A 26,396-nucleotide genomic window follows, 5' to 3' on the forward strand; every position below is an offset into this window, starting at 1 on the left:
CTGAAGAATTGATGCTTTTGAACTGTGGTGTTGGAGAAGACTCTTGCAAGACCCTTGGACTGCAAGGAGATCCAACCAGTCCATTCTAAAGAAGATCAGTCCTGAGTGTTCATTGGAAGGACTGATATTGAAGCTGAAACTCCAATCCTTTGGCCACCTGATGCGAAGAACTGACTCATTTGAAAAGGCCCTGATGCTGGGAGGGATTAAGGGCAGGAGAAGATGGGGATGACAGAGGATGAGATGTTTGGATGACATCACTGACTCAATGGACATGAATTTGGGTGGACTCCGGTAGTTGGCGATGAACAGGGAGGCCTGGCGTGCTGTGGTTCATGGAGTTGCAGCGAGTCAGACACAACTGAGCGACTGAACTGAATTGAACTGAACTGAACACATCCATTACGTCACATAGTCATAATTTGTTTGTGTGTATGATGAAAATTTTCAATATCAGCTCTTTGAACAATTTTCAAATATGCAATGCAGTATTGCTAGCTGTGGTTTCCATGTTGTACAGTATGTTTTATTTAGAGAAACTGCTGCATATGATAGGGGATTCACCCATGACTCAGGGGTAATGAATCTGCCAGCAATGAGGGAGACGTGGGTTCGATCCCTGGGTCAGAAAGATCCCCTGGGGGAGGGCATGGCAACCCACTCTAGTATTCTTTCGGGGATAATCCCACAGACAGAGGAGCCTGATGGGTTGCAGTCCATAGGGTCACAAACAGTCGGACATGACTGAACCAAATGAGCACTTCAGGCACATACTGCATATGATAAAGGGAGAGGTGTTACTCAAATTAAGATGATTTCTTACTGGATATAACTTAGTGTTTCTTGTTTTGAGATGCATTGTTGCTGTTGTTCAGTCACTAAGTCATGTCTGACGCTTTGCGACTTTATGAACTGCAGCATGCCAGGATTCCCTGTCCTTCACTATCTCCTGGAGTTTGCTCAAACTCATGAGTCAGTGATGCCATCTAACCATCTCATCCTTTGTTGCCCCCTACTCCTCTTGTCCTCAGTGTTTCCCAGGATCGGGGTCTTTTCCAGTGAATCAGCTCTTTGCATCACGTGGGCCAAGTACTGGAGACTAAACTTCAGCATCAGTCCTTCCAGTGAATATTCAGGGTTGATTTCCTTAAGGATTGACTAGTTTGATCTCCTTGCTGTCCAAGGGACTTTCAAGAGTCTTCTCCAGCACCACAGTTCAAAAGCATCAATTCTTCGGTGCTCAGCCTTCTTTATGGTCCATCTCTCACATCAGTACATGACTAATGGAAAAACTATAACACTGAGATGGGTATAGGGGTATTACTTGTTTAAGTGTAAATATTAGCCTTATTTCTTTTTAAAAGGAGAGCTGGCTTTCTGAGCTATCTTTCCTGAAGCCCACTCCATGTCTCTGTGCCTGCTGTGTGCTCTGTTCTGGGTTGAGGTTTGTGAGGAGGGGATCAGGTGCACAGAAGCTCTCAGGAGCATGCTTTCTGCATCCCCCCTTCCTGGTACAGGTCGGCCTGGGTGGGGTTAACAGGAATGCTGGAGGGACCATGAGCTGGTGTCTGGCACAGGTAAATTTAATTGGTCATCACAGCTAGAATTGGGTTCCTGGAGAACCTAGTCTTTCACCTTCTCTGCAACCCTTCAGATGGTAAACTGGGCTGTGATTCAAAATGACAAGGTTGGTGATGCCAAGAGCCTCTTCAGACTTTTGATTTGGAGAAAGGAGTCTTTTCTTAGAAATTTTTATATAGGCCAGAGAAGCCTATACATTGGCTTAGGTTCTTTTGCTAGAGGGCCAGCTCCTTTTTCTTTCAGTGGCTGGTTTATGAGCTTCTGATTTTGCTCCAGTCATTAGTCTCTGGAGAATGAGGAATAAGATGGAATTGCCCCTGACTCCACCTCCCTTACAGAGTATGGTATGAATGTAGATCAATAGATCAGGAATCCCAAATTCTCAACTCAGTTCTGCCACTACTTAGAATGTCTCTTCTTTTTCATATTTACACATTTTGTTTCCTGCCTGCCTGCAGAGTCAGTGTGTTGTGTGTGTTTGGTCGCTTAGTTGTGTCTGAGTCTTTTGCAACCCCATGGACTGTAGCCCACCAGGCACCTCTGTCCATGGGATTCTCCAGGCAAGAATACTAGAGTGGGTTGCCAAACCATTCTCCAGGGTATCTTACCAACCTAGGGATTGAGCCCTAGTCTGCATTGCAGGCGGATTCTTTACCATCTGAGCCACCAGGGAAGCTGTAATATGGTATATACATTGTTCAGTATTATTAATCAAATGAGAGAAAAGCTCTTGGGTCCTCTTTCTTCATTTCTGTATTATAGTTTTAAATGAGGTGATATGATCGCTGCCTTGATGGACCAAGCTCAATTCATTCATTCAGCAACATGTATCTTTTGAGCAACAACTCTGTGCCAAGCCCTGGTGATTTCTATGTAGACATGATAAATGAGAACCTGCCCTGATGGAGACAGATTGTAACCACATAAACAAATGAGATGATTAGAGATTATGATATTAAGAATGGTATTGAGAATGAAAGAAATCAGATGATGGGAAACTATTAGTATACTGCTATTCTTAGTAATTTTAATTTGGTTTATTAGAGGATTTGAAAATGGAAAGATGAGAGTGAGTCAGCCATAGGAAGAGTTGAGTGAAGAACATTCTAGGAAAGGGACATGCAGAGAGGCATGGGATGAGTTTGGCTTGTGCATGGAACAGAAGGACAGACTGTGGCTGAAGTGGAGTGAGTAAGGGGGCCAGTGGGCAGAGGGGTAGTCAGAGGCTGGCAGGGTCATTTAGGGGCTTCATAGATTTTTGAGAAGGAATTTGAATTTTATTTTTCTTTCAGGACTCTACCTTGTTCTTTCTGAAAATTGAAATATAGTTGATTTATAGTGTTTCAAGTTTATATTATATAGGCTTCTCTTGTAGCTCAGTTGGTAAAGAGTCTGCATGCAATGCAAGAGATCTGGGTTTGATTCCTGGGTTGGGAAGATCCTCTGGAGAAGGAAGTGGCAACTCATTCCAGTATTCTTGCCTGGAGAATCCCATGGAGCCTGGCAGGCTACAGTCTATGGGGTCTCAAGAGTTGGACACGACTGAGCAACTAAGCACACACTCTTCAGTCTCACTCAACCCAGAAGCACAATAAACAAATAACAGGACTAAGCAGACAACACAAGTGTATAGCAAAGTGATTCAGTTATACATACATATATATAGGCCTCCCTTGATGGCTCAGTGGGTAAAAAATTTGCCTGCAATGCAGGAGACACAGGGAACATGGGTTCAATTGTTTGATCAGGATGATCCATGGAGGAAGAAATGGCAACCCATTCCAGTATTCTTGCATGGAAAATTCCATGGACAGAGGAGTCTGGCAGGCTATAGTCCAAAGGGTTGCAAAGAGTCAGACATGACTGAGCGACTAAGCACCTATATATATACACACACGCACACACACATATATTGTGTATATATATTCTTTTTTCAGAAACTTTTCCATTATAGGTTATTATAAGATATTGAATATTTCTTATACTATACAGTAGGTCTTGGATGTTTATTAAATTTGGATTTATTCTATGTGCAGTGGAAAACTTTTAAAGAAGTCTAAAGCAGTAGTATGATGTGAGCTTATTAAAGAAGAGAAAAAGAAGAGTAACTTCAGCTGTTATGTGAATAATTGAATGGCAGGTGTGAAGCGTGGGGGCAGGGAGGCCAGGATGGTCTTGTGTGTGGCTGTGGAAATGGTGGAAGGAATGAGGGAAGGAGGCTTTGAAGATTTGACTAGGTTATAGTGGGTCCCAGATAACTGGATGAGGAGCTTGGATTTGATTTTTGCAGCTATGAGGGAACTTTGTATGTGTAAGTTTGTGTGTGAGGGTATGTGTGTTTCTAAGTGTGTGTGTCTGTGAGTTTATGGGTGAGCTTGTGAGTGTGTGAGTCAGTGTGTATGAGTGTGGGGTGCATGTGTGGATTTGTAAGCAGATGTGAGTGTGCATGTGTGTGCAACTTTTGAACAGGCCAGTGGCATAAAGAAAAGGCTGCCCTCTGTGCTGTAGAGAACAGTCTGGCAGCAGGGAGACTTGCTGGGTGGGTAGTGGGGTTGGATGTGACACAAAGGCCCAGGGGTGCTAACGTGGCCAGCCAGGGAGAAAGACATGACTGAATTGGGTAAGTCCTGTTATTTGTCTCATTGTGCTTCTGGGTTGAATGAGACTGAAGACTCCTTTAGAGGAGTCTCAGTTTCTTCAAATTAGCCCAGTTTGATTGCTAGCTGAGTATTTTACTAGTCTTATTTAAAAAAAAAAAAAAAAAAACTTACCTAAGTTAAATCTCACTTACATTCATGTGCTTGATTTCTCTGAAAGGAGTTACATTAGTGAGAGTTAAGTGGAGTAGTTCTACTGCAGCCCACCCAAACTCCCCACTCTGTTGCTGGGAGGCATGCACACATGTGCTTGGGCACATGCGCACGCACGCACGCGTGCACACACGAGTCTCTTTTATGTTTAAAGTTCTTTATTCCTGAGACACTCATTGTGTTTTTTGTTCCCCCAGGACATCTTTGAAGATGCTTTGGAAACCCTCTCTGTGTAAGTAGTAACGTAATAAAAAAGTATATAGTAGAGAAAATTGATGGTTTTCTTTTAAAAAAATAGATATTTCATTCTCATTTTTTTGAGTATAGTGACTATTGTTGGAAAAATTCAGTTCTCTATAATTTAACATTGAGGATGTGATTAAGCTTAAGAAAGGATCTATCCAAAGTTACTGTCAAATATATTTTTGAGTCAGATTTCTTGTAACCTTAAACTAAAATAAAAGAAAAATTGTTTTCCAACAAATTAAATTTTGTTTACAGCTAACCCTTTTATATTGGAGAAGGAAATGGCAACCCACTCCAGTATTCTCGCCTGGAGAATCCCAGGGACAGGGATTCCCAGGAGCCTGTTGGGCTGCTGTCTGTGGGGTCATACAGAGTCAGACATGACTGATGTGACTTAGCAGCAACCCTTTTATATCTTGCCCATATTTCTTTACATGATTAGCCTCATATTGTAGATTTTTGCTTTTGGTTTGCACTTAGTTTTATTATAAGCATTTCCTATATGCCTATATAATTTTTGTAATGATTTTAAATGATGTTATATTAGATCAAATGGAACACTGCTGCTGTTGCTGCTAAGTCACTTCAGTTGTGTCCGACTCTGTGTGACCCCATAGATGGCAGCCCACCAGGCTCCCCCGTCCCTGGGATTCTCCAGGCAAGAACACTGGAGTGGGTTGCCATTTCCTTCTCCAATGCAGGAAAGTGAAAAGTGAAAGTGAAGTTGCTCAGTCGTATCCGACTCGTAGCGACCCCATGGACTACAGCCTACCAGGCTCCTCCGTCCATGGGAATTTCCAGGCAAGAGTACTGGAGTGGGGTGCCATTGCCTTCTCCAAAATGGAACACTACAGTTTACTTATTCACTTCTCCTTTCTTAGACATTTAGTACAACTAAGTAGTGAATATTTTAATGTGTATAGTTTTGTTATATTTTTGAATTATCTCTGAAAGTTCAACTTCACCAACGTAGAATTATTGGCTATAAAAGGGATGACTATTTTTATTGCTCTTTATGTGATATTTCTCAGGTTGCCTTTCTGTACTAGTCAACTCAGGCTGCCATAAGAAAATACCACAGGTTGGGTAGCTTAAACAACAGAAATTAATTTTCTCACAGTTTTGAGCCTGAAAGTGAGAGATCAGGTTGCTAGTGTGGTTTGGTTCTGGTGAGAGCTCTCTGCCTGGTTTACAGATGGTCACCTTCTCGTTGTGTCTCCACAGGTAGATAGAGAGAGAGAGAGAGAGAGAGAGAGAGAGAGAGGTCTCTAAGGGTTCTTCCTATAAGGGCATTCATCATGAGGGCCCCACTCTCAGGATCTGATCTAAATCTAATTATCTAACAAAGGCCTCATCTCCAAATGCCATCACATTGGGGATCAGGGCTTCAGTATGTGAATTTTGGGGGAATGCAGTTCTGAGATGGTTAGATGGCATCACCGACTCGATGGATGTGAGTTTCAGCAAGCTTCAGGAGTTAGTGATAGACAGGGAAGCCTGACGTGCTGTAGTCCATGGGGTCGCAAAGAGTTGAGCGACTGAACTGAATTCAGTCCACAGCACTTTCAAAAGAATTTTATCTTTTGAATTTTATCTTATTTTAGCTATGAACAATGTGTACGTGTAGCATCATCATCCCTAGGTATTATTTGAAACCATTTTTCTGCTTAAAAAGTGAAAAGTGTTAGTCGCTCAGTCGTGTCCAACTCTTTGCGACCCTGTGGACTGTAGCCCACCAGCATCCTCTGTCCATGGAATTCTCAAGGCAATAATATTGGAGTGCGGAGCCATTCCCTTCTCCATAGGAACTTCCTGACCCAGGGATTGAACCTGGGTCTCTTGCATTGCATGCTCTTTACCAAAGGGAAGCCCTTTGCTACTTTAGTGATACCTAATTGTTTTGTTAAAAAATTTATTTTTTCTGGGAGTTCTCTCATGGCCTAATGTTTAGGATTCTAGGCCTTCACTACCATGGCCTGGGGTTAATCCCTGCTTGGGGAACTGAGATCCCGCAAGCCATGTGGTGTACCCCTCCCACCCCCAATTTTTTTTCTTATAATCATTGTTTAGTCTATTGTATTCCCTTATGTATGAATTCTAGTCTTATCTTGCCTATTTAACTTTTTTCTCACTGTTTCTCATACATACTTATGAACTTACATATGTATATACACTTTCATCTTTGGTTCTATTTGCTACAGATACTTTCCCTTAATTGCTATTTTTATGTTAGAGTTGCACATTTTTTTATTGTCCAAAAGTTTTAGTGTTTGTCATCAAATATATATGTGATTAAAAAGAACTTAATTGTGATTAGGATTTAAAAAAATAACCTTGCTACTGTGCAATAGTTGCAGATTTACAGAACTATTATGAACATAGTATGGAAAGTCCTATATATCCCACACTGGTTTTCCCTGTGATTAATTTCTTACATTAGAATGGTACGTTTGTCACAATTAATAATCTAATATGGATATGTTGTTATGGCTAAAGTCCATACTTTATTCAGATATCTTTAGTTTTTATGTAGTATCCTTTTTCTGTTCTGGGATCTCATTCAGGACACCACATTATAATTATTTGTCCTGTCTCTTTAGCCTCCTCCTGATTGTGACAGCTTCTCAGACTTTCCTTGGTTTTGATGACCTTGTCAGTTTTGAGACTACTCATTTGTTTTGTGGAATATCTCTCAATTGAGACTTATCTGTTTTTTTTTTTTTTTTTTTTTTTTCCTCATGGTTAGACTGAGTTCATGTATTTTGGGGAGGCAGACCACAGATGTAAAGTATCATTCTCATCACACTATATCAAAGGTACATGTTATCAACCTGGCTTACTACTGTTGAGGCTAAACTTAATCACTTGGCTTGAGATAGTGTTTGTCAAGTCTTGCCACTGTAAAGTTACTTTTCCTCCCCTTCCCTTTTTATGCTGTACTCTTTGGAAGATAATCTGCTTGTGTAATTTTAAAAATTACTTTTAAGGTGAGTGCATTATTTGCCATCCAGACCACTCTGCTGCTGCTGCTCTGCTCTGAGCATTGGCAGGAACTGAGCTTGAGGTGCATGGTAGACTGAAATCCAGGAGGTAGAAAAGGGTCTGACTATGGGGCTGGTTACTGGAATTCACAGTGGAGGCTCTGCTGTTCCCAGTGAGAAACTGGAACACTGGACACACATCAGAAATGGGTTCAGGTCTCAGAGATGAAAACAGGTCAGGCTGGTGGAATTGATGTGACCAATGGGCAATACACATTAAAACTTGTGTTTGCTTGAATTTTCACTGGTTGTGTTAAACTGGCAGCGGCTTTACCTCTGGGTTTGAAAGGCATTGTCAGCAATTTCTAACACTGACTAGTTTTTAAAAAATCAAATTATAGGGAAACAAAAACCTTCTGAACTTGACTTCTGGTTTCTGGCTTTGCATGTAAGGAGCTTGAAGTCACCACTGTGTCCTAACAACAAGTAAAGAGCTTAACAGACTTGAAAAATCCACAATTCATTTTGGAGCCAAAGGAAAGGGGAGGATACAGGGCAGATCCCTACCCCCAGTACTAGAGGGTCAGAAGGGCAAATACAGGGAGTATGGTGTACAGAGCTAAAGCCGGGACTGGAAGACCTCAGCTGTGATGGAAGAATTGGTGGAGGCTTAGTGTGAACAACTCTGGGAGTTAAGAACCACAGGGGAGTCTCTCATGTGAAGCCCCCTCCCCTCCTAATGTGAGATTTGCCTCTAGAAGCTCTACCAGATTCCCACAGTAAACAGAGGAGAAAAATCCCTTTGGGCATCCTGCAGGGTAAGGAGAAAAGGAACATTCTGAAATATACCAGAGTTGACTATTATTAACAAGGCCTACCCTCAGAGGAGAGTAGTTAACCAGAGTCTAACTGACCTGGGAACTCCAGCCCACTCTGGCCATCCTGTCCCATCTACGTGAGAAGAAAAACTGAGAAACACTTGAGCAGTTCCCAGTCCAGAGGCACAGGCTCCCTTAAGGACTGTGACCTAATCATAGGAGTGTCAGTTGTTTCCCCTCCCCAACCCCTCACCACCATGTGACCACAGGCTGATTTACAGCAGTTACTTTTATCATGTACATCATATTTAACCACCAAGAAAGATTACAAGGCAGACCAATAGGCAAAAAACACAGTTTGAAGAGGCAGAGTAAACATCTAAACCAGACATAGCAGGGATGTGGGGGTTTCAAACAACTATGGTGAATATGCTGTGGCCTCTATGGGTGAGTTAGAGAGCCTGCCTGCAGGAACAGATAGGCAGTGTAAACAGAAAGATGGAAGTCATAAGAAAGAACCAAAAAGAAATGCTAGAGATCAAAACACTCTAACAGAATTGAAAGCTGCCTTTGATGGACTTATTAGACTGGACATGGCTGAGGAAAGAGTCTCTGAGCTAGAGGCTAGAGCAATATAATCCTGAATGTGCTTAGTCGCTCAGTCGTGTCTGACTCTTTGCAATCCCATGGACTGCAGCCCACCAAGTTCCTTTGTCCTTGGGGATTCTCCAGGCAAGAATACTGGAGTGGGTTGCCATACCCTTCTCCAGGGGATCTTCCCAACCCAGGGATCGAACCCAGGTCTCCCACATTGCCAGTGGATTCTTTACCAATTGAGCTGAATAGAATCCTCAAAAACTGAAAAGCAAAGAGAACAAAAACTGATTAAAAACAGAACAGAATATCCAAGGACTGTAGGACAAGTACAACAGGTGTTGTATGGGAACACTAGGAGGAAAAGAAAGGAACAGAAGAATATTTGAAACAATAATGTTTGATAATTTCCACAATTAATGTTAGACACCAAACCATAAATCCAGTAAGGTAAGAGATCACTGAATATGATGAACACAAAAAAATAACCTCTTGATAGGTCTATCACCTGCAAACTACAGAGTAGCAAAGATAAATTCCTAAAATAAAAAACACACCTTACCTCTAGAGGAGCAGAGTTAACTTCTCATCAGAAACCAGGCAAGCAAAAGAAAGTGGAGTGAAATATTTGTGTTGAGAGAATAAAACCACCAACCTAGAATTCTGTACTCTGTGAAATTATCTTCAAAAGTAAAGGAGAAATAAAAGCTTTCTCAGGTGAACAAAAATTAAAGCAATTTGTTACCCATAGATCTGCCTTAGGAGAAACATGAAAAGAAGTTCTTTATAGAGTGGGAAAATAATATGTAGAAACTCAGATCTACATAAAGAAAAGAACATCAAAAAAGGAATAAGTCAAAGTAAAATAAAACACTTTTTCATATTCTTAATTGATCTAACAGATAGCAGTTTGTTGAAAATAATACCAACAGTGTATTTGGTTATATATACTTGTGTTTATATATATATACACACGAAAGATATATATATGCTTGTGTATGCTCACATCTAAGTGAGATGAATGACAACAGTGATACAAGGAATGGGAAGGAGGATAGTATTGTCTTGTTATTATAAGGTACTCACACTACCTGTGAAGTAGTACAGTATGTTTGAATATAGACTTAGATTAGATGTAAGTGTGTATCGCAAACTCTAGGGCAACCACCAAAAAAAATGTAAAAAAAGAAGTAAAGTTGATGTGCTAAGAAAGGCGAGAAAACAGAGCATATGAAATGTTCAATTAAAACAATATAAGGCAAAAAAAGAGTGGAAGACAAGAATAGGAACAAAAAGTGAGGGCAAGAAATAAAAATAGTGATGAACATGGTAGATGTTAATCCAGCTATATCAATAATCACTTTGGATGTCAGTGGTCTAAATTTACCAATTAAAAGACATTATTAGAGTAGCTCAAAAAGTATGGTCCAACTATATGTTGTTTACAACAAAACCCATTTTAAATAACAGACACATATAGAATAAAAGTAAATTGAGAAAAAAATATACCATGCTAACAGTAATCATCAGAAAGCAGGAATAGCTGTACTAATTTTGGACAGAGCAGACTTTAAAATAAGGAAAGTTCTCAGGAATAAAGAAAGGCATTAGCTAATGATAGAGGGGCCAATCTCCCAAGAAGACATAACAGTTCTTAATGTGTAGATACCTAGCAACAGAGCATCAAACTACATGAAGCAAAAATAGAATTGTTATACAAGGAGAAATAGATGATTTCGTTACCATCGTTGGTGAGTTCAACTCCCTTTTTCAGAAATACACCCAGCAGGCAGAAAATTTTAGCTGAACTAAAAAAAAGAAAACCCTGAACTTAACCCAACTGAAGTTAATTTAGATCCCCATCTCATGCCAACCCCTACATTGCCAGCATACTATTCCAACACCATTTGCTAAGTCTGTGAGTAAAAGAAAATGTATGTATAATGCCTCCTCCATCAAATAATAAACTCGTTAAACTAATAATGCTCTGTTTCTGGGGGCTTTCTGTTTTGGTCCTTTGATCTGTGTGTCTTTGTGTTTGCACAAAACTATTCTATCTGCTTTAGATGTTTCAATATTAGTATGACTGGTTCTTAGGAGAATGGGCCTCCAAAAATGAGTCCTGTGACAGAGATGTTTTTGATTCGTGACTATCAGAAACCCACGGTGAACTCGGAAAATGTGAAATTCCTGGAAAATTTGTATGTCTTAGCTTCTTTTATCTGACTGTCAACCATATATTACATTTTTTCCTCTCATCTTGAAAACAACCCTTTTTTAATGCTACCTCACTTTCTGGTTATCTAGCATTTTCTTTTCCATTCATTGCCTCTTTCACCCTGTCTTAAGCTGTTGCCAGCATTTTTTGCTGTTGTTGTAATTTTGTATTGGGCTGTAGCCGATTAACAATGTAATAGTTTCAGGTGAACAGGGAAGAGACACAGCCTTATATATACATGTATCTATTCTCTGCCATGCCAGTATTTTTTTTACTTCCAAATTTAACTTCCCTGTCAGCTCAGTCTTGTTCAGTTTAGCAAATCCAAAGGCTTATCCGTTCTAGAACTTGCCTTGTTCTTTTAGGTTTTTGATGTGCATTATTACCTGTGACACCTTAGACTGTTCCTTAAAGGGTTTTGTGTTTCCTTTTTGGTGTTGCCAAAATGTCCTTGGTACACACTTCTCTCACCTTGGTGTAGCAACACATAATAGTAACATTTCACCTAATAGAGAACCTTACCTGTTTGAAGTAGAGTCCAATTCCAAAAAGGGTAGCCAAAGTAGATCTTCAAGCCCATGCTCTAAAAATCTTGCTCTTATAGTAGAGACTTCCATCTAGAATCTATTTACAATGAATGTGAATAGATTTATGCTTTTTAGTATAATTTTGCTGGAGTTCTAGAAGGTATGGTGAGAGGGTGGTTTTATATTTGTTGATAGTAATATACTGCTGCTGCTAAGTCGCTTCAGTCGTGTCCGACTCTGTGGGACCCCATAGATGGCAGCCCACCAGGCTCTCGAATCCCTGGAATTCTCCAGGCAAGAACACTGGAGTGGGTTGCCATTTCCTTCTCCAATGCATGAAAGTGAAAAGTGAAAGTGAAGTCGCTCAGTTGTGTCTGACTCTTAGCGACCCCATGGACTGCAGCCCACCAGGCTCCTCCGTTCATGGGATTTTCCAGGCAAGAGTACTGGAGTAGGGTGCCATTGTCTTCTCCAAGTAATATACTATTACTATATATAACAGATGTAGTTATTTGTAGATAGTAGCAAAAAATGGCAGAGAAAGAAGAAAGTAAGTACGATGTACAGTCATAGAACTCCAAAGCACAGCAGTGTGGTTTTACCTTGCTCGGGTACACACGCTGAGATGTACCTTTCTGGAGAGTCAACCCCTTGGATTTGACAGTGAACTTGATTACCAGTTTCAGCTTCATTTACTACCTGGGGGACCTGTTGGGACAGTTTCACTGAGTCTCAGTTTCTTCATGCGCTCACAGATTTATTGGGGAGATAAAATGAAATTCAATTTAAATATTATAATGTGTATAAACAAAGAGTAGGTGCTCAGTAAGTATCAGTACTTTACTGCTCCCCTACCCTGTTCACTGTCAATCTCCACTGAGAAAGTCATGTTAATAATGCTGTCTCTGAGACATTGGAAAAAAGTTACATTATATCTAGTATATTCTATTTAGGAGGATAGAAACTTGTGTCATGTATGTAAGAAAATTTAAAAATGACTAAAAATGTTTCCAGATAACATTTGAAAGTCAGTAGGTTGTACTTTGGGCTTCCCTGGTAGCTCACACTGTAAAGAATTTGCCTGCAATGCAAGAGACGTGAGTTCAATCCCTGAGTTGGGAAGATCCTCTGGAAAAGGGAATGGCAACCCAATCCAGTATTCTTGGAGAATCCCATGGACAGAAGAATCTGGTGGGCTACAGTCCAGGGGTTTGCAAAGAGCTGGACACGACCAAGTGGGTAACACTTTAACTTTGACTTCGGATTCCCAGGTAGCTCAGTGTTACAGAGTCCGCCTGCCACTGCAGAAGACGTAGGAGATGCAGGAGACTGAGGGACTGAGCACACACATGCTTTATTTATAGGGAAAGCTCTCTTGAATGTTTCTCTGTATTCCGTAACATAGAGTGTCATGTTCCTGTAACATCTCTCCTGAGTTATTGACCCTTTCTGAAATTGAAAATGCTACTGAAGAAATCTGTTACTCTATATTTTTCTTTTAATCTACTCTGTATGTTTTCTCTCTGATTACAAGTATATGTTAATTGTAAAAAATTCTTAACTGGCTTTTATGTGAACTTTTATTTTGTCCTAGTTTCAGGGTTTCCCAACACGTATCTCTGATTCCCTCTTCAATTTATCATGCCATGGCATTTCTTTTGTGATCTGTTAGCTGCTAAACTCGGTAGAGCTCTTTTTCCTTATGCTGATCAAACTACATATTTGGGTTTTATGTGCAGATAGCAATGCTTCAGCCTCGCTGTAGGAGGGTGTGGTCCTCTTGCCAACCTGGTGATTAATTTCTTCCTGTGAATATTTTCTTCTGAATTTGTAATGAAAAGGTGCAAGTGAACAGATGAGGAGGGGCTTCAAGTGTTTCCACTAAAGAAAACCTATCTCCTACTCTCCTTTTCTGCTTAGTTAATTCTCTACCACAGATGTAGTCTTTCCTAGTTCTGGATCTTTGTGGTAACAATTGTAATAACAACTATTTTGGAAAGTTGTTAGATTTGCTAGCTGGTAGATCGTATAATGGAGAAGGCGATGGCACCCCACTCCAGTACTCTTGCCTGGAAAATCCCATGAACGGAGGAGCCTGGTGGGCTACAATTCATGGGGTCGCGAAGAGTCTGACACGACTGAGCAACTTCACTTTCACTTTTCACTTTCATGCATTGGAGAAGGAAATGGCAACCCACTCCAGTGTTCTTGTCTGGAGAATCCCAGAGACAGGGGAGCCTGGTGGGCTGCCTGCCTTCTATGGGGTCGCACAGAGTTGGACACGACTGAAGCGACTTAGCAGCAGCAGCAGCAGCAGCAGCAGCAGCAGCAGATGGTACAAACATCTCTAACATTTAGAACTGGAAGGAAAATTAGATTAAAAAAATAAAACAGTGGCACATTGAACATGTCCTTTCTGAAAATTAAAATTGCTTATGAAGTTTCTGATTTATTTGCATAGGAGGTCATCTCTTAGGGAGGAACTGTACTTTAGTCCCATGTAATGGTCAATAGAATTTTGCTAGAAGTTTAGCTCTGCCATAGTCTCTGGCTTCTTGATTTAACAATTCCGTGCTGGTGTGTGCTTCTTGGTGCCCTGATGACTGGGTATTCTTCACGCGCAGGGTAACTACTGTATGACAATGTAGTGGTGGGTGTAAGTAAAGTCTGTTCATAAATTAACTGTGATATTGATTTTGGGTGGCCTCAGCCTGCAGTGGCTTGAAGCAAGGTTTGTGTTTCTGGCCAGATTGAGGTCAGCTTATGGCAGACAAGGCTCTGGCCCTTTGGCTTTGTGTAAAAAGAATTCTCACAAAGATGGAAAGGAGTGAAACAAGTAAAGTGTTTATTAGGAGGAAAGAGTACAGTATGTGTGGATAGATATACAGGCAGACAGAGAGAACCATGTCCTCGTGGTAGTTTGAATCACTTTTATGGGGCATTTCTTTCAGCTTTTCTTCGGCCAGTCATTTTGCTTTGCCTTGTTCTGAGTTCATATTTGGTATATCTCAGGATCCTCCCATGTGTACATACATCTCTCAGTCAAGATGGATTCCAGCGAAGAGGCCTATGGGTGGCCTTGGCATCACTCTCCATTTGACCCCCAAGGAGCTTTCTAGGTCTTCTTGACTTTGAGAATAAGAAATATGTGGCCTCTTATCTCTTATCTGGGTAGGCCCAGCCTTCTGTCCTGCATTCGAGAATTGACCTTGAATATCGAGAATATAAAAAAATATTGATATTTTCGAGTTCCTGTCCACAGGGAAGGAACTCCAGTTGCTCACTCTGGGCAGGGGTGGGGAGGTTCTGTCTACCTCCTGCCTCAGTGTGACATGTGAAGAGTAAGTAAAATGTTCCAGGGGTTCCAAAGAGAGCTGTTTTCCGATTGGAAGGTTGGAGCGACTTGCATTGGTTTTGAGTTTTGAGTGCTACAAGGGTTACCTGGGGCCCTGTGGACATAAGCAGATTTGGGTCACCCAGGATTCTGGCCTCCACAGAGTGAGGAGAGTAGACTAACCACTTGGACTCAAGTGACTTGGTAGTGTTTAACCTCTTTCTTATGTAAACTACAGCTGGCAATGGCCCCAAAATCTAATTTATTGGAGGAACTGGTTGGGTACTAGAAAATCAAGATTTTCTTATTATGATAGTTTAGAGAAGTCAGGGAGACATCAAATTTGTGTGCCAAGACTGTTAGGACAGATGCAAGTTTAACATATTTTCAGCAGTGTTCTCTTATATTCCATAGCACCTTGTTAAAAATTTTGACTTTATCCTTATATAGGAATTCATAGGTGTTTTGAGCCTGGAGGCAGTGTGAATGCGGTGGGATGTGCGTGTTCATGTGCAGCAGCCATGGTGAATTTGCTCTTACCTCTAGAATTTGAAAGAGGCAGATGTGTTTAGCTGGGTGATAAAATGGTTACAATAGAAATAAAAATATTTTGTAGCCTAGCATGTCTCAGGGACTTCCTCCTTCTTCACACCTTCTCTTTTGAATCACAAATTGTAAATTAGAATGAGATAAAGCTCTTAAGGCAACCTGGTGGGCTCCATCAGTTTAGATCAGTTAATAATGATGCAATAGGTTGATCTGTTTTTAAGGTTATTAAAGGTTGAAGTTTGGTGAATGATAGTTGGAAAACATCTAGTTAATATTTTCTTCATAGTGGGTTAAATTATAACTAGTGTAACTTCAGGCTGAGTTAGATTTATTTTCATTTTTCTGTGATCTTTTCTTTGACCCAGCTTCCCTGTCTAGATAATCCAAGTGTTGCTTAGGTTTGGAGGGGCCTCCCTACCCACACCTCACCTGATTTTTCTTTTTTTTTTTTCTGATTTTTCTTAATATAGGTTGCTCTTTAATTATTTTATTGGATCCAAAATGCCATTGACATTGTATATACCACTAAGGAAGGAAAAAACACAGTGGAGAATTTTATAGGTGACTTTGCGTAAGAGAAGGGAAAAATAAAATTGTTATATAAGAAGACACAATAAGAAAATATGTGTATTTCAATCTTGGTACTAGGTAAGGAGGGGAAAATAATTCTCTTGAGATTCTCTGCCCTGGAACTTTTAAAAATAGCTCTATTGCATTATAAATTTATATCCCATAAAATCTTTTATATTTACAGTTCATTGAAGTTTATTATATTTATAGAACTATGTACAACCATCATTACAATCTAATTAAAAAAAATCATCATCCAGAAAAGAAACCCTTTAGAGTCACTTGCCTTTCTTACTCCTACTCCTAGGCAACCACTAATCTAATTTCTGCTTCTAGATTTGTCTTTATAGACATTGCATAAAAATAGGATCATTCACTATTTGTTCCTTTGTGTCTAAAAGTTTGAAGTTTATCTATGTTGTAGCAGGCATCAGTACTTCATTCATTCTCTTTTATGGCTGAATAATACTCAACTGTGTGGATATACCACATTTTGTTTGTCCATTTATAAGTTGATAAACATTCGGGTTGTTTCCAGTTTTTGGCTGTTATGAATAACGCTGCTATGCAAAACTGTATCCAGTTTGTTGTTTGGACACCTGTTTGCAATTCTCTGGCATACATACCTAGGAGTAGAGCTGATGGACTGCATGGGAAGCCTGTGTTTATCTTTTCAACACTCTCAGAATTTCAGTCACAAGCTCGTTTGTGGTCTGAATATTGGATACCGGTGTGGCTCAAACACCTTCAAGCAGGTCATAAATCATGTGTTACAGAGTCAGTGGAATATAGAAAATGGAAATAAATTTCACTAAAAAGCCCAGAGTGAGCAGTATCCCCAGGTGTCTTTTTCCTGCACTGAATTGCTTCTCTGTGTATTTTCTTTTGTACCATTAGGTCTTCTTTAGTGGCCTGCTTTTGTACTGGAACCTTCCAAAACAGAAAGTTCTTTGTATAAGACTACTAGGGGAGGGAGTTTGTATCCATATTTTAAGCTGCTGCTGCTACTGCTGCTAAGTCGCTTCAGTCGTGTCCAACTCTGTGCGACCCCATAGATGGCAGCCCAACAGGCTCCCCCGTCCCTGGGATTCTCCAGGCAAGAACACTGGAGTGGGTTGCCATTTCCTTCTCCAATGCATGAAAGTGAAAAGTGAAAGTGAAGTCGCTCAGTCGTGTCTGACTCTCCTCGACCCCATGGACTGCAGCCTACCAGGCTCCTCCATCCATGGGATTTTCCAGGCAAGAGTACTGGAGTGGGGTGCCATTGCCTTCTCCAATATTTTAAGCTAAGGCTTGTATATTCTATTGGGTTGGCCAAAAAGTTTGTTTGGGCTTTTCTGTCTGATGTTACTGAAAAACCCATGAACTTTTTGTTCAATCCAGTGTGAATGCTCCTTTTCACTCTAAGGAGGAGTGACAGGATTTCCTAGCTTAAAGGGAATCTTCTTAGTGATCCTTTGCTCCAGTTGTCTCATCTTACCAAGGAGGCCCAAGGGAGAGGTAGGAGACTTGGTAGTGTTGGTGGCAAAATGAATGGAAAATGACCTGTGAACCCTTATGAACAGGGCCTTTGTCATTGTGATTGCCCTTTCTGCAGGCTCAGGAGCCTCTATCATTCAACCCCAGGTAGACACCCAAGATATGTCTGCAAGTCAGAGAAGCTCTGTTCCCAGTACTGACTTCCTTACCTCCTCCATCAGTGACCTTCTGGACATGACTACTCTTCTGTCTGGCACTATCTTATTAGTTGGAATGGGAAATAGGCCCCATCCTTGCCTATTTGATCACTCACTTGGATATTTCACAAACACCTTAATTTATGTGTTCCAAACTGAACTCTTGATAGCTGCCTCCCTCATCCCTCAGAAACATTTTCCTCCCCCTGTCTTCTCCATCTTTGTAAATGTCTCCACTCACTTGCTCAAAGCAGATGCCTGGCTTCGATTCCTTGCCTTTTCTTTAACTTCCTTCTACCAGGTCTGATGATTTCTACCTCCCACATATATTTCCCATCTGTTCACCTTCTCTCTCTCTTTTCTCTGTTCCATAGTTTGAGGTACTGTGGGGTCTGCCTGGGTTACTTAAAGAGCCCTGCCCACCCACACCCCCATGTGTTTTCTTGTTTCCTTTGTTCTCTAGACTGACACCCTCCCAACTGTATCCCATTCATTCTCCATGTAGCAGCCAACGTTTCCTGATTTAAAATTTTAATACGACAAATTTCAAACATATGTAAAAAATAGAGAGGATGGTCAACTGAGCTCTTATGTACTCACCATTTACCTTCAACAGTTGTTAACTCAAGGCCAATCTTATCTCATCTGTAATCTACCTCTAAATATTTCAGTATGCACTTCCTGAAAACAAAGACATGCTCTTATTTAATTACCATTCAGGTATCAAGGTCAGGAAATTGCACTGAAACAAAACTATTATCTAATCTATAAGCCTTTTATGGCACTGCTGTATCTGTATGTTAGTATGCATATAAAAGATAGGTCTTTTTTAAAAAAATCCCAAGGCTGTTGTCACACCTAAAATAAATTAACGACATTCATCAAATATCCTGTCAGTGTTCAAATTTCCCCAGTGTCTCATAATTTATTAACAGCGGGTTCGTTTGAATCAGGACAGAGTGATCCTTTTAGAAATTCAATTGAATGATGTCATTTTTCTGCTTAGAATCTGGGCGTGAGTCTGCTTGTCTCTTAGGATGAAGATTCCCAGTCTACCATAGCCCACAAGGCTTGAGATCAAGGTCAGATCCCCACACACTGCCTCCAGTTGGTCAACTCGCACCCTCATTCTCTGCCTTGAGCCGGAAGCCTCTTTCAAGCTAGACCTTTGCTGGCCTAGATTTGTATGTCTGACGTCTCTGACCAGAACAACTTCCTGGCACTCCTCCCAGTTTCTTCCTGGTCATTCTCAGCTCTCAGATGCTCTGTCTTCCCACTGTGCCTAATGACTCCACCTGAATAGGTTACTCCTCCTTCATTCCTCTGTCCTGACAACCTGTTTGTTCCTCTCACTCCATTTCTCATATTTTGTAGCTTTTTTTTTTTCACTTGTTTTCTGACCACCTGTTTCTCTGAACTCTTTAAGTTCCATCATGGTGCATCCTGTACCCAAGCACAATGCTTGGCCTATAGCAGAAGCTCAATATATATTTTTCGAATTAATAAGTTTGTTGAATTAATGTACTAATCAAAAACCATAGATGACTATTCAAAGTAAACTGCAAGGATTTGCAATGCGTTAAAAAAATCCAGCCATCATTTTTTGAGAACTTAGGAAGTATCGGGCACAATAATATTGCTGTGATTGTTCAAAAGGAGAATGAGTTAAAGGATCTTTTGGGATGTGTTTTTTTCTTCCTTCTTTTTAATGATGATTACGGCTGGTTGTGTCAATCAACCCATACATGCATGATTAGGTAATGTCCAGTTGTTTGGGCGTAGTGAGCACTATACAGGATTGTCAGTGACGCCATTGCAGTTTCTCAACTCTGGGGTGACTCCATTTCCATCTGAAGTTTATGGAAATGAGCTGTCAGACTCCTAGGGGATATAGTGAGCTTCACTGCCTTTGTTCACTTTCTGTCATTTTTTATCTGCCCTGTTTTCTGATATGTTTATCCCTCTTGATAAAAATAGCAACCTAAAATAAGTAATAACACACTGTAAAAGCAGGGAGCTTTGCCTTTTGTATGTGTCAAATTTCTCCACTGTTTATGTTTTGAAAATTAATCAGTCTCCCTGGTTCTCCCTCTTTCCTCTTCTTCCTACCCTCCCCTTTGTGCCATCATGTTTATAGAACATTGTGTCTAGAACTCCTCAGAGATGGAGTGATGTAGGCACATTTATAAATCATGAGTGGTTCAGTATCATGTATCATACACATTTAATAAACAGTCTGAAGATTTAGCCACTAACAAATCTAAAGGCCTCTGAAATTACGTAACACTGAAGAGGTATTTGGGGATTTATGTGTGATTTTAATTTTCATATAAAGTGATTTCCATGTTATCTGTTTTATTTTTATTGTGCAGAGTGAAAGTATTCAAGCCAGCAAGGAGTATTTTTTTTTTTTATCACCTATAAGCAGAGAATGATCTCAAAATATGTTAAAGCTCCATGTAGTTCTGATAAAATAGCATCTTTAGGGGTATAGGCATAGCTTTTGTCTCCCCTCTGGCAATGCAGTTATAAGCTTTTAATTTCTATTTATTTTGTCAGTAAAGAAAATTTCCTGTGAGGGCACCTTGACTTAGCTTTTATGCAGTTAAAACAAAGTGTGTGTGTGTGTATAAAGTTCTGTCTGTCAGATCTCCCTACTGATTTAAGAGATTCTTTGTCATTAAAAATTTCTGGCCCCAATTTAAAAGAAATTTTCCCAACAATATATTGTTTGCTTTGATTAAAATAATGCTATGGTAGTTGATACCAGGAAGTTAATTCTGTGATTGCCTACTTAAAGCATATGTATTTTGAAATAGCATTCTCATTGTCTGGTAGTATTTTATTGTTCAGCTCCATGGATGGAGCCTATATTCTCAGTAGACTTACTAAAATAGTATAAGGATGCCTTTTTAGATAATTCAGTATAAGAAAAATATTATTTTTAATATGTATTTTTCACTCATGAAATAATTTGTTTGAAAGCATTTTGTAAAACTGCAAAGAATAAACCAAATGTAATATAATTTTTATACCAATTACTTAATGTACAATGTCATATAGGGAACATTTTCTAAAACCACAATTCCTTACAAAGTACAAGAAATTTTGCTATGGCTATTTTCTTAGCAGTCTTAGGATGACTGCTTCAAGATAGAAAATGTTTAAAAAAAATTCAAAGAAAAACATAAAAGACTGTGAAATTTTTGAGACATGAGTGACTGTGATCCTTGACCATTTCCCTGTCTTGAGACCCACCTCATTGGACTTGGGACAGGGTGAGTCTCCTCCTTCGCATGGTTTAACAAATGTTTGTTGAGCTCTTTTTCTTTAACAGGCATTGATTTAGTCCATGGGGAGAGACTTTGCAAAGGGAGCCTGGGTGTGGATGTGTTGCAGGAAGGGGAACCCTGCCCAGGGCCCCAAAGGGAGCTCTTGTCTAACACTCGGGAATGAATTGTCCGAGGAGATACACACGCTGACAAAGCAAGAGATTTTACTGGGAAGGGGCGCCCAGGTGAAGAACAGGAGGGTAAGGGAACCTAGGAGGCCTGCTCTACCACTTGGCTCACAGTCTCGGGTTTTATGGTGATAGGATTAGTTTCAGGGTTGTCTTTGGCCAGTTATTCTGACTCAGGGTCCTGCCTGGTGGCTCACATGTTGCTCAGCCAAGATGGATTCCAGCAAGAATAATTCTGGGAGGTGGTAGGACACATGGTGTTTCCTTTTGACTGTTCCCAAACTCTCCCAGCTGGTGGTGGCTGGTTAGTTCCTTACCAGCACCTCCTGTGGTAAAATAACCCGTGCGCGTGGTTACTACGGTGCCTGGCCGTGGCGGTGGTTTCAGTCAGGGTGCTTCCCCTAACAGATGAGGGTCTCTGGGAAGTCTCCAGTCTCCCCCCTTCAACACTTGTACTCCAGCCAAGTCTCAATGTTGATGCTGGTCCAGGGGAGAATGGGTGGAGGGACAGTGGTTGGAGTATTTATGGCTTTGCATGGTTCTTAATAACAAAGAAAATAAGTTGGAGATTTTATTGTTTAAGTAGTAAAAGCAAATTAAGGTAAATCATTCTATGTTCTTTGGGTTGGAAATTATTTTTTAAGCCTGACACCAGCGGGAAAAAACATGACAGTTTTGACCGTTGTGACAAAATCCTCAAAAACTCAGTTAAAAAAGAATCAGCTGGGAAAAACCTTGAGCGTAAAGAAAGAGAGTTTAATTACTTTACAATATTGTAGTGGTTTTTGCCATACACTGACATGAATCAAAATAAATTAATTAAAAAAAAGAAATAAACATGTATTGTTATTTAAAAAAAAAGATCAGATCAGTCGCTGAGTCGTGTCCGACTCTTTGCAACCCCATGAATCGCAGCACGCCAGGCCTCCCTGTCCATCACCAACTCCCGGAGTTCACTCAGACTCACGTCCATCGAGTCAGTGATGCCATACAGCCATCTCATCCTCTGTCGTCCCCTTCTCCTCTTGCCCCCAATCCCTCCCAGCATCAGAGTCTTTTCCAATGAGTCAATTCTTCGCATGAGGTGGCCAAAGTACTGGAGTTTCAGCTTTAGCATCATTCCTTCCAAAGAAATCCCAGGGCTGATCTCCTTCAGAATGGACTGGTTGGATCTCCTTGCAGTCCAAGACTCTCAAGACTCCAAGACTCTCAAGAGTCTTCTCCAACACCACACTTCAAAAGCATCAATTCTTCAGTGCTCAGCCTTCTTCACAGTCCAACTCTCACATCCATACATGACCACAGGAAAAACCATAGCCTTGACTAGACGGACCTTTGTTGGCAAAGTAATGTCTCTGCTTTTGAATATGCTATCTAGGTTGGTCATAACTTTCCTTCCAAGGAGTAAGCGTCTTTTAATTTCATGGCTGCAGTCATCATCTGCAGTGATTTTGGAGCCCAGAAAAATAAAGTCTGATACTGTTTCCCCATCTATTTCCCATGAAGTGATGGGACCGGATGGAGTTTATACCAAAAAAAAAAAAAAGTTCAGGAAAGTGAACGCTTTGATAGAAAAATTGGAGAAAAGAAAATCGAAGAGAAGAGATACAGGTCAGTAAGGCTACTGGATTTGTTGCATTCCTGGGCTCATGGCCCCTTCTTCCAACTTCAAAGGCAGCAGCATGGTCTTTTCAAATCACTCTGTCTCCATGGTCACATAACCTTATGCCTTTTGTGTAAAATGCCTTTCTATTTCCCTGTTATAAGAATACCTGTGATTGCATTTAGGAACCAAACCAAATAATCTAGGATAATCTCCCCATTTTATGATGATTAACTTGATTACACTTGCAAAGTCTCTTTGCTCATTTAAGGTAACATTCATAGATTCCATGGATTGAAACTTGGTAATGCTGGGGTGTCCAACTCTTGTGACCCCATGGACTGTGGAAAGGTATGGCAACCCACTCCAGTATTCTTGCCTGGAGAATCCCATGGACAGAGGAACCTTGTGGGCTACAGTCCATGGGGTCACAAGAGTCGGACACTGACTGAGTGACTTTCACTACATTCACTACTAGTCAGCCTAACCACAGCTAAAAATAGTGGCATATATATATATATATATATATAAATAAACACACACATATGCATATATATACGCACACATACATAGGTGTGTATATATACATACATATTGTGTTTGCAATTTGTTATCTCAGCATGGCGGAATTATAGAGTACTTATAGTTTCAAAATATCCCCTTTATGACCTTTTTGCACTATCAAAACATTTTTATGGGATATGTTTTACTAATGATCAGAAAAAATAAAGTTACTTTCATTTTGGGAAAGGGACTTTTAAAAAATAGGATTTATTTTTTAGAACAGTTTTAGATTTACAGAAAAGTTGAGAGTTCCCATCTACTGTATACCCAGTTTCCCCTATTATTAACATCTTACATTAGTGTCATAATTATTGCTATTAATTAACCAACATTAATACATTATCACTAACAAAAGTCCATACTTTTTTCAGATTTACTAAGTTTTTACCTAATTGGCTGTGTCAGTTTCTCAGACTGTGTCTTCTTTTTGATGATCTTGATGCTTTTGAGGAATTCGAGGCAGAATATTTTGTAGGATGTCCATATACTGAAATTTGTCTGGTGTTTTTCTCATGGTAAGATTGGAGTTATGGGATTTGGGGAGGAAGACCACAGATATAAAATGCCATTTTCATCACATCATATTCAGTCAGAATGATTTATCACTGTTCACTGTTGATGTTGACCTTGATCATGTGGAGAATTTTCACAAATTACTTGGATATTTGGTGGGGTTTTTTTTTTTTGTTAGATTACATCAATATCGTTAAATTAAAAAAAAAAATCCATGTCAGATTATTTCCAGTATTCTCAAGCTAATCTTTTAGCCTTTATGAGATTCAGAACATGGCTGAGTTAATTTTAGCTTGAAGATTTCTTTTCTTTTTTAATTTTAATTTTTAATGTATAGTTGATTTACAATGTGTCAGATGTACAGCAAAATTATTCAGTTTTACATACATGTATATAGAATTGATGCTTTTGACCTGTGGTATTGGAGAAGACTCTTGAGAGTCCCTTGGACTGCAAGGAGATCCACCCAGTCCATTCTAAAGGAGATCAGTCCAGGGTGTTCATTGGAAGGACTGATGCTAAAGCTGAAACTCCAATACTTTGGCCACCTCATGTGAAGAGTTGACTCATTGGAAAAGACCCTGATGCTGGGAGGGATTGGGGGCAGGAGGAGAAGGGGACGACAGAGGATGAGATGGCTGGATGGCATCACCGACTCAATGGACATGAGTTTGAGTGAACTCCAGGAGTTGGTGATGGACAGGGAGGCCTGGCGTGCTGTGATTCATGGGGTCGCAAAGAGTCGGACACAACCGAGCGACTGAACTGAGCTGAACTGAAGTGATATACATATATATCTTCTTTTTCAGATTCTTTTCCATTGTAGGTTATTACAAGCTATTGAATATAGTTTCCTGTGCTATACAGTAGGTCAGTGAAGATTTCTTAGAAACATGTGGGAACTCACCATTTTAGGGAGGCAGGATGGTCTACCTTTTGTAATTTCTCAAAGTCATATCAATTATTCTCTTATAGGTTATTCACAAGAATATAGTTGGACTCAAAGTTTCTTTTGATACAAGAAAAAAAGAATATTAGATAAAAGATTGGAAAATGTAGATGTGAAATACACTATACTGATGATTTTGCATCTGGGCTTGCCCTTCCTTGACCAATCCTGAGCTTTGCAAGCCCAAGTCTCTTACATATTTCTAAAGAGTCCTGTAGGTCTCCTCTGAAGTATAGTACCTATCACATTTGTGACTATTTGATGAGTATATGGCTTCCTTGCTGGGTTGAGAGTTTCAAGGGAGTAGGGACCACACGTGCTCTGTTTGATCCTCTCTCTTCCATGCTCAGCGTATAGTAGGCACATAAATACATGTTGACTGTCTGTCACTGCGTATGTCAGCTTTCTTGAGCACTTTCAGAAATGAGTCACACTGTTAGGTAAATAATCATAATATAATGCTTCTGTGAAAAAGATAGTATGAAACGAGTTGCCAGTCTAGGTTCAATGCATGATACTGGATGCTTGGGGCTGGTGCACTGGGACGACCCAGAGGGATGGTGTGGGGAGGGAGGAGGGAGGAGGGTTCAGGATGGGGAGCACATGTATACCTGTGGCAGATTCGTTTTGATGTTTGGCAAAACTAATACAGTGTTTCAGGTTTAAAAATAAAATAAAATTGAAAAAAAAAAAAAGATAGTATACAAAATGTAAAACAATAGTAATAAAAAAAAAGAGAAAGAAATGGAGAAAGAAGACTAGAAGTAAAGTATTAACAGTTGGCTCTCTCTAGTTCGAGATTACTGCTGGTTTTAATTTCCTTCTTTGTTTCCAGTTCTCTGTAAGGAATTTATTTTACAATCAGAAAATATCAGAACACATTACCTGATACTTTTATAATCAGATTGAATTGTGAGCCCCATCACAGAAACAGTCCAGTTCTAGTATGTATAAGTGCCCATCGGGCAAGACAAGTTGCCAAGTCACTGACCATCTCTAAAGCTTACTTTATTTTTTTTTTCTTTTTTTAGTTTCGTCAAAACCAATTCAAATATTCTTTATTTAATATTGATTTTAAAGTGCAGCTCCCATCTATATTGAAATGACTGTTAGGTCATATGTATATTTCATTCGCTTCACTAATTTAACTTTTGCACATTTAATTCATCAGACTGAAAAGAGAACTTGACTTTCCCTTATTTAGTGTTTTAAAAGTCAATAGGATATTAAATCCAAGTCTAACATGGGTGCATCAGCCTGCTTTTACATTTTCCTTAAAACAAAAGAGGTAACTCATTTTATTCTTCAGCTAACCCTCTTTAGATAGCAGTGGATCCCTGGATTAGGTGAAACATCATTAAAAGACCTTGTAGATTTTATAAATCCAGGCCATTTGTATTTTT

General features: G+C 39.9%; 1 protein-coding gene across 4 annotated transcripts in view; it reads left to right on the top strand.

The window, feature by feature from the left end:
- The window catches only part of TTC39B (tetratricopeptide repeat domain 39B), a 146,719-nt gene that overhangs the window by 42,437 nt on the left and 77,886 nt on the right, over positions 1-26,396 (top strand). For 3 of the 4 annotated variants that reach the window (XM_044939840.2, XM_006080852.4, XM_044939839.2), the window contains exon 2: positions 4,589-4,623. The exons of the other annotated variant lie outside the window; for it this stretch is intronic. Coding sequence is in view for 1 of the 3 variants with exons in the window: in XM_006080852.4 (XP_006080914.3) it covers positions 4,589-4,623 (35 nt within the window). In the remaining 2 variants the exon portion in view is untranslated. The remainder of the gene's footprint in view (positions 1-4,588; positions 4,624-26,396) is intronic. 4 annotated transcript variants of the gene reach the window in all.

This window comes from Bubalus bubalis, chromosome 3, assembly GCF_019923935.1.
Source record: "Bubalus bubalis isolate 160015118507 breed Murrah chromosome 3, NDDB_SH_1, whole genome shotgun sequence".
NCBI classification, from domain to species: domain Eukaryota; kingdom Metazoa; phylum Chordata; class Mammalia; order Artiodactyla; family Bovidae; genus Bubalus; species Bubalus bubalis.